This window comes from Ictalurus punctatus, chromosome 17, assembly GCF_001660625.3.
Source record: "Ictalurus punctatus breed USDA103 chromosome 17, Coco_2.0, whole genome shotgun sequence".
NCBI classification, from domain to species: Eukaryota; Metazoa; Chordata; class Actinopteri; order Siluriformes; family Ictaluridae; genus Ictalurus; species Ictalurus punctatus.
Genome location: NC_030432.2, coordinates 4969376 through 4978394, shown reverse-complemented (window position 1 = coordinate 4978394; position 9019 = coordinate 4969376). Strand labels below are relative to the sequence as shown.

The following is a 9019-nucleotide window of genomic DNA, read 5'->3' as shown; positions in this document are numbered from 1 at the left end:
GCTGATGCGTGGTTTTTATCTGGAGGTGTGGACTCTATATTTCTGCTCTCAAAGTCTTCTTCGAATGGTGGATTGTGATATCTTCACCTCTGCCCTTTGGAGGTTTTTGGTGATGTCACTGACGCTGTTGTTTTTGGGTTTTTTCTTCACAGATCTCCCAATGTTTCTGTCATCAACAACTGTTGTTTTCTTTGTCCAACCAATTCAGGTTACTACTACACCAGCAGTTTCTTTCTTTTACAGGACATTCCAAATAAAATCAGTGTATCCTGTTTGACAGCAAATGCAGTCTTCATAGGCAAAGTCCAGGGTTCAAACCAAGAGTAGATATTTAGAGCTATTCGTTGTTTAAACAGTCAACCAATCAGGGCACACCTGTCAATCACAGGTTCCAAAAATTTTTGATCACTTGAAAAATAGGTGCCTTGTTGTAAGTTGTTTAACACCTCTAGATGTAAATATGAAGAAATGAAAGCTGAAATTCTGATTTATCATTTCATATTCATATTTTGACCTCAAACTCAAAATTGTATAGCAAAAACAAAAGAATTGACCTTGCCATTCCATTTTGTTTTTTGTTTTTGCAGAGCACATGTATTGGGTTAGTGGATTCATGGATTACTACTTTTGTGTCTCACTGCAGGTGGTTTCAGCAACGAGGTTGTGGTTCCAGAAAATATTCAAGTTGTGCTTGGCAGGAATGCCACACTGAGCTGCAGGGTGGATGTGGGTGCCAACCTCAGCCTGACACAAAGCTCCTGGGAACGCAGCTTGCCCATGGGCTCTGTCACAGTAGCAGTGTTCAATCCACAGTTCGGCATCTCCGTATCTGAAGAGTATGTAAATCGTGTCCATTTTCTCAACCCATCTGTAGAGGATGCCTCGATTGTGTTGGAGGGAGTGGGCTTTGCAGATATTGGCTCCTATATTTGCAAGGTGGTCACCTTCCCACTGGGTAACTCGCAGGCCTCTACAGTTGTTGACATCATGGGTATGTTTTTCAATTCAACCAAGTTTTACTTGTATAGCAATTTTAACAATAATCATTGTCACAAAACTTTACAGGAATCTGGATGTAGATATACATTAGATCCTTAATGAGCAAGTCAGAGGGATGTAGACATGGCCAAGGAGTCCATTATGGACCTGTGTTTTTTCAGGTGCTTTTTTTCTCAGGTGTGGTATACACTTGCTATGATCACATTGTCAACAATTATGTTTCATTGTGTTCCACAGATATTTACAGGTTATTTGTAATCATGATAACAAAAGCAATTAAAGTAAACAAGTTGTAAAAGTTGTAGAACAAGATGTCCCAGTCCCAGGACATCCTGTTCTTGGTGTTTGTCACTGTGGTGCTCCATTTTCTCCACTTGTTGATGATGGCCTTCACGGTGTTCCATGGTACATTTAATGTTTTGGAAATTCTTTTCAACCCCTTTTCTGGTCAGTATCTTTCAACAGTGAGATACCATGCATGCTTTGTAAGCTCTTTGTGGACCATGGCTTCTGAAAATCATGGCCAAGAAAATCCTACAGAAACAGATTATCTTTATTTGGGGTTAATCAGAATAATTTCTTTGATGAGAGCTGTATGATAAATACTTTTGAACATGAGAATGAATGTGATTGTTCCTCGAGTTACCTGCACTTTTATTCCATTTACACTCTACATTCTGATACTCTAGTTTAAGCTCTCAGGTGATATTATCTAGCCAAGGCTGTGACTCGGCTCTGTTAATCTGTTTTAAAAGGTGCAACAGAGTTGAGAGGTGAAGAAAGCAGAGTCAAAATGGTTAACTATTTCCTTGTCTTCCAGTTCAGGTGATGCATGTGGAACTAATAGGGTTCTTAAATAGATCTCTAAAAAAAAATACAACATACTACAAGAGAAAGTGGCACAACTGTTTGAGATGCAATCAGAGAATGGTTTAACCCTCTTACCCCGTATGGCCAAAAAACCGGCCTGTCTGTCTTTGATCTATTTTCCCGTAAGGACGATATTCCGGCTTGGTCATCTATGCCAAATCCCCGTAAGGCCGATATAGAGGATTTACAGTGTAAACGTTATTCCCGTAAGGCCGGTGTACCGGCATTACTCTGCTATGATTCCTTACTTATTTAATTATTATTTTTTGACCCGGAAGGTTGATGACATCACGACGTGATTACGTTATTACGCCGGCATTACGATGAAGCTCCTCCAAGCGTGAATATTGGTGTAATAGTAGAAGTGAACTAAAAATGCAAAAGCGAAAAGTTAATCGTGTTCCAGCTAAAGTTACACCTACAGTGAACACAGGTACATCTAAAACAATGAAAAAAAGAAAACATACACAGTCACACAGGCGAGAGCGAGGATTCTAGATAGTGACAGCAGTGAAAGTTCAGGCGATGTTGAAACCGAAACCGAAACTGATAGAGATGCAAACTCTCCTGATTCAGACCCTGATCCGTCTTCATCTTCAGCATCAACCAGTGCGACTGACACCGCAGGGGTCTGGAGTCATAACGGGACCATTTCTGTGCATTCGTGAGAACACTACCTGCTGGTCTGATTATCACCAGAAACTTGACTTTTGGTGCTAAAATGCATTTTTTTATTTATTTATTATTTACTTAAATTTATTGAAAGGCATTGACCACGCTGATGCTCGTATGGTACTTCTAAATGAGTAAAAGGATTTTAGCGAGCATTTTTTCGTAATTTCTCTAGTTAAGAATTGTGCTCTAAGTTTAGTAAAAACACTGAACTGCTTCATTTTCAAAGTAATATTACACAAATACATTATTATAAGTTGTTTCAAGGCCTAAAAATGTTCAAATTGAAATGTTGATTTTGCCCCAGGAACTCAGGGTTGGCGTGCTGTTTCTATGGGGAATATAGGGTTATGGGACATAATACTGTGGGAACTTAGGGGTAAGAGGGTTAAAACAGATTAATGCTTTTGTGAGTTCACAGTTTCAGTTGAGTAGGCTACCACTGTAAGTGCAGTTTCTAAATTATCTTTAATGACCTTATTTATCCTTAATGACCTTTCAGAAGGGAAACATGTTCTTTCAGTCAGGGTGGCAGCTTTTTTGGTTACGGGCAAGTGTGAATTAAAAGTTATTCTTTATTCTTCATTAGTTTCCTCTTGGTGTTTAAAACCAATTCACACCGGCCCTGAGTGGCATAACAGGAAGTATTCACCCTATCGTTGGGAGGCTCTCTAGGTGGGAGAGATGGCATTAATTTCTCCCCTGTAAGTTAAAGCAGTAGTAAAAATAATGGCCATCTGTGAGCTCATGTAGATATGGGTGGATAGCACATTCTTATGAATGTGTTCAGTGATATAGCATGAGCAGCAGTTCATAAATAGGCTTCTCTTGTCTCAGAGGAAGCATTTGTTAGCCTTCATTGTCCCTGGTTGGTAAATGACCAAATTGGACAAAAATGGAGGGAAAAAAAAACAAGTCACATATCTGTCTTTTCCCCAATAAAAACAAGGAGTGTACTCTTTGTTACTATTACTATTTATTTCAACTTTTAGTGACTGTTTGTGATTAATGTAAATAATAAAGTTACAATTCATATTCTCTCATTCTCTCTCTCTCTCTCTCTCTCTCTCTCTCCCTCTCTCTCTCTCTCTCCCTCTCTTAGTTGAGCCCAAAGTATATGTGTTGGCGGGTCCTGATCCTTTGGTGGATGGAAATGAGGAGGGTGTGGTAGCAACATGCATGGCTGAAAAGGCCCGCCCCCCAGCTGATGTCTTCTGGGAGGCAGAGCTTTACGGACGCTCAGAGCAGATCCTGCAGGACGAACCTGATGGGACCACCTCCACCAAGGTGGATTACATTTGGGCACCCACCAGCCATGCCCTTAACCATGCCCTCACCTGTGTGGTACGCCACCCTACCCTGGCTATAGACTTGCGCATCCCCTATGTGCTCAACATACAATGTGAGTTGTTCTCTCATTGCTGATCATATGAGGTTTCACTTAAAACTTGGCATCATTATTTTGAATGGTGTCTAGCATCCCAATGTAAGCTATTCCTTCGTATTTACCTATGTGTGTTTTCATAACTGTTATGGATGTAACCAACTATGAATATATTATACAGACTTGACAGATAAATGAATTTGAATACAGAAATGAATTGTGTGTGCACTATTCATTTTTAAGCCTGTAAGAAAGGTAATGTATTTGAGACTAGATCTTGCAAAAAGGAACGAAAACTGTCACATAAGTGGAGCAATAGATTTTTACTGTCATGTTATGTGGGCTCGAGCATGAAGCACAAAGCTTCACTGGCATGAACATGCGGTGGTCCGGGACTGCCTGGTCAGGGACATAGTTTAAATTAGGCTTTATATTTATGTTTATATGTTTATTTGCCTTTTGATGGACAGGGTGAATATTTTTCCTCAGAGGGCCTTTCACTGTGCACAAATCTCTGTTGGAACCTGAAGATTAAAACTGTAGGTTTCAGTTGTGTACATGGGTGAGGTAATGTGGTGTACATGTAAGAAACACAGTTTCATGCCTTTCTGTTTCAAGCCTACATCAAACTACAGCAAACTAAAGAAACTTTCATGGTGCTGCATCAAACTATTTTATTTCTCAGAGTGTAAATATTCTGAAGTGTTTTTCTTAATAGATAATTGGCCTCTTTTTCTTGATCTTATTACTTTCAGTTGCGCCAGATGTCATGGTTGTAGGCCAGAATGATGTTTGGTATGTGGGACAAGAAAATGCAAAGTTGGACTGCAGAGCAAATGCCAATCCTCCTCCTCATCACTTCTTCTGGACCAGGTACTGTCACCATGAGTCTTACTGTGTCTGTACATCATGTGTTTCTAGAACACAGACAGGCCTTTCCCATTGTTCTTCTGAATGTTTATTACCTGAATGACTTTTGTCTTTGCAAGTTTCTGAATTTGGGACCCGTTTTATCAGGCTCAACATGCAGATGCCTGTAGGAGTTAAAATGACAAACAGCAGTCTGGTCTTCACTCGTCCGCTGCAGACAAATGATTCTGGAACATATAGATGTGAGGTCCAGAATGAGGTTGGACTACATTCTCAGGAAGTACACATCTGGATACACGGTGAGCTGAAATTTCATTTTCTTTATTGGTAAAATTTTTACTTAAGTCTTTATTTTAACTTAATTAGGCTGGTGTGTAAGAGGTCAGCAGCATTGGTTCTAACTGAAACTGTGCTTAAGTAACTTGTAGAAGGTTTTCTTTTCTGATGTTTCGTTTCTGATATAAATATTTCTGATTATTTTTGCTGAAATACCACCAGCAGGTTTCTCTTTATGCTTTGTGTTTGATCGTTTCTAGGATTTATGCAGAATTATTATTGTAACCAGCATTGAACTGATTAGATTTTGGAATTGACCCAAACAGGGTCACAGCAAGGTCAAATATCAGAAGTATTTTTTTCTTCAATTGCTTCCCTCCTGTTCAAATTATATTTTAAGTGTATTTCAGGCATATAAATTTATAAGAATGACTAGCCTTGTTGGAGGTGGAGACATTCCTGTTGGCATCAAGTTCTACTTGTTTAAATTCTGTTTTATGTTGCCCTTTCTGTTCCACTCTCCCCAGCTACAAGTCCTGAACCTGAGAATAGATTATGCTCGAGTTGTTTTGTTGTTTTTTTCCCCCTGTTCATAGGAGAATAATATACAGTTTTGTATTTTGTTTATCACAATGGGATTCATTCTATATCAACATATCTATATCTATATAAGTTCTATACCAAATGGCAGCATTAATATTGCAGTCTGTGTAATGTTTCATATCTGTTGTTACTGATGTATGCAAGCAAGAAACCCTAAATAAAGAACAATTGACAAATTGTTTAACTTTGCTAATATAAACCACTTTTGCTACACATTTGTCAAACTCTGTGCTATGTCATCAATATGCATTTGAAAACATAATCATTCACAGAGCTAGTCCATTCTGGATGTTTCTAAATCCAGCATTTATAGAAATCCCAAGCAAAAACATATTCTGGATTTGGTAGTCATTTGTAAAAGATGGGGGGAAAATACATATCTTTGCCATGTCAGACATGATAACTCAACCTTTTGGTTGCATTTTAAAAAGGTCAGCATAAACTGGGTCAAAGTTGAATTTGAGTGAACAGTATGGCATCAAATCCAGAGCGACATTGCCTGTATGGCAAAATGGTATGGAAACGTGTCAGAGAATAGAGAGACTATACACTGAATACTGAACAACTTTGAGTGCAGTGGCACAGCATCAACTCCAGAGCGGCGTTGCCTGTGTGGCAGGTACTTTTAAAGTGCAGAATTTAAAGTTGTAGCTTTTCTTTCATTATGTTTGTCTCTTAATTTCTGTCTATTCTATGTCTACTCTCTGGAGACCAACACACTCATTTCGATCTACTCTTCCACCAGAGCCTCCATCTATGCCTTCTGTCCCCACCCCTACCAGTGGAGGCATTTCTGGCCTCTATAGCTCATCACCCTCCCACGTCCGTGCCCGCTTCACCTCCCCAACACTGGCATCACTGCATGATGGCACCATGGGCACTGTGGTGGGCGGTGCCATAGGAGGCACACTGGTACTGGTTCTTCTGCTGGGCATTGCTTTGCTTTGGTACATCCGTCAGCAGCGCACATTCCATGGTGATTACTACACCAAGCAGTACGTGGGGGCCTCATACATGCAGAAAGAGTCCCTTGAGCTTCATGACACCTTTCCAGATGACTCTGCTAACAGTAGCCAAGACCTGAAACACAACCCTGATGGTGATGGAGATACACAGGTCTACCACAGTTACAGAAAAAACAAAGGCCTCTGGGACAGTTATTGCCCCGAAGACTCTAACATTAGCGCAATTGGGGGAAACAGCACCCCCTACCTGCAGGAGAAGAGGTACGATATGGCCACAGACTGTGACTATGTGTCTCACAAGGATGGATCTGTGATTTCTCGTAGAGAATGGTATGTGTAAATATGCGAGATGGTTAGTGGAAGACAAGAGTTTACAGAATACAGTATTACCAAACTCTTAAAATAAAGGAAACTCAAACTATTTTTTAAGAGTAGTTAAACTCTTAAAATATTTTAAAGTGTATATCAGGAAAATTAAAAGCTGTATTGTTTCTAGCTTGATGATTCCTTAGGGAGTTAATATTGCACAGCAAATGTCTGTGAAGTTTTGTTTTGTGCTTTTAATCCCAAGAGAGATCAAAGGGTAGCCTGGAGCAATGAAAACAAGTTGGAATATATTGCATCCTCTTTTCATGTGCCCAGTTTAAATTCTCTTATTCAGTTACTTATTTGTAAGTATTTGTAAGATTCTTATCATGTTTGGCATAACAAATGCAAGGAAAAGTATTTACATCATATTGTTTGTATGTTGCAACATGTATAATTTTTCCATTGTTCCTATTATTGCACAAAAAAATGCATTGCTTGGATGATAAACATTTTTTAGTTACCCTGGACTGTAAAGATAATGAAAAACATTACAGATCTAAAGTGAAAATCTGCATATCACACTCTTGTTGTGAAGTACATATATTTTCTCTCTTTTAACTTCTCATGTATTCATTTTTAATAATTAGTGAATGAAATAAGGAAAAACCTACTGATGAATGTGTTCCTCAGCACTTGATGCCTGTTTTTGGACTATTAAATGAAAGGGTACATAAACTCTAGTGATGGTAAACATTTGGGACTAAAGATAGACTGATGCCTCAAACTGTCCAGTTCAAGAGGTGATAACCTAGTGCCACTTGAGCTTTGGTGAAAATCAGCTGTCCAAGTACTAGCAGCAGGTGACACAGAGTATTTTTTTTTGCCAGGCTCCAGCCAAGTTACAACGCACATTTACCATAGCCACATACAGTTTGTAAATCAGCATGTCAGCTAATTTTTATTCAGCTGCATGCAGCATTGATTAAGGTGCAGGGCTTCATCAGCCTGAAGCACTACAGTACGTCAACTGTCCATTGGTGTTTCTACTGGATGTGTTCTGTATCTGTCACTGCAGCCAGTACACATGTTCTTTTCTCTGGACGCGGTTTCAGTGTACTTACTTACTTCAGATACACGGTTGGATATCCCAGTCCTTCACTTTGCTGACTATTCCATGAAATGGGTTAGGCATTCAATCAGCTGTGGATGCTCCAGCTTCATTAATATCAGCCTGCAGCACATTCACTGCTGCTGAGCTGTACTTCTGCATTACATTCTGATCATAAGAACTCCCCAGTGGGGGGCTATCAGCGCTCCTCTCCAGGGTGGCATCATTAGAGAAGCTGCAGCTAAAGATAAGTTCACACTACACGACTTTCAACGTCGGCAGATCGCTGTGCTGTTCACACTACATGACTTGCACTCTTATAATTGGGAGTCATGAAGTCGTTGTGGTGAAACAGGAGTTGTTTATTTGAAGATGGACGTAGGACAGAAACAAGCAGTGGAAGCTGTTTGTGCAATGATTTGTGCTGAAGAAAGCCCAAAAAGGAAAAGGCAAAGAAAGTGGGTGAAAAAATGGATTAGCACACGTGGGCAGCAGGGATTGTGTGTGATACAGAGAGAGTTGGAGGTGAGTAAAAAATGTTTTGTAATGACAAGCCTGTCTTGTGGGTTTCCCTTTCTCACGATGACCTCTACCCATGCCTTGCTCTCTCATTGGCTTTGGCTTGTCACCACAGTGACACACCAGTGACAACACTTTTTACATCACAGGATGTGGAGTCACTCGACAGCTCCAGATATTTAGCATGCCAAATATCTGTGTGGCGTCATCGATGCCTCTGTGATGTCTTGACGATGCGTTGTTGAGTAGTGAGTTGTTGAGTAGTGTAGACACATAACGTCGACTGCCGATTGGCGAGTGCTGATTGCTTGTTGAGTTGCCTCCAATCAAAGGGTTTTTTGGTGAGCTTGGCGACTTGCAAATTGGCCTTAAAATCGTGTAGTGGCTTAAACTAGTTTTTGGTTTACGCCAGATGCAACAGGATCCGTCTTCCATTAGTTCCAC

General features: G+C 40.0%; 1 protein-coding gene across 1 annotated transcript in view; it reads left to right on the top strand.

The window, feature by feature from the left end:
* nectin3a (nectin cell adhesion molecule 3a) overlaps positions 1-7566 on the top strand; it is a 22351-nt gene extending 14785 nt beyond the window's left edge. Inside the window, exons 2-6 of the mRNA XM_017491458.3 lie at positions 644-991; positions 3644-3943; positions 4681-4798; positions 4943-5094; positions 6420-7566. Coding sequence (XP_017346947.1) covers positions 644-991; positions 3644-3943; positions 4681-4798; positions 4943-5094; positions 6420-6979 — 1478 coding nt within the window. The 3' untranslated portion in view covers positions 6980-7566. The remainder of the gene's footprint in view (positions 1-643; positions 992-3643; positions 3944-4680; positions 4799-4942; positions 5095-6419) is intronic.
* The last annotated feature ends 1453 nt before the right edge of the window (positions 7567-9019 follow it).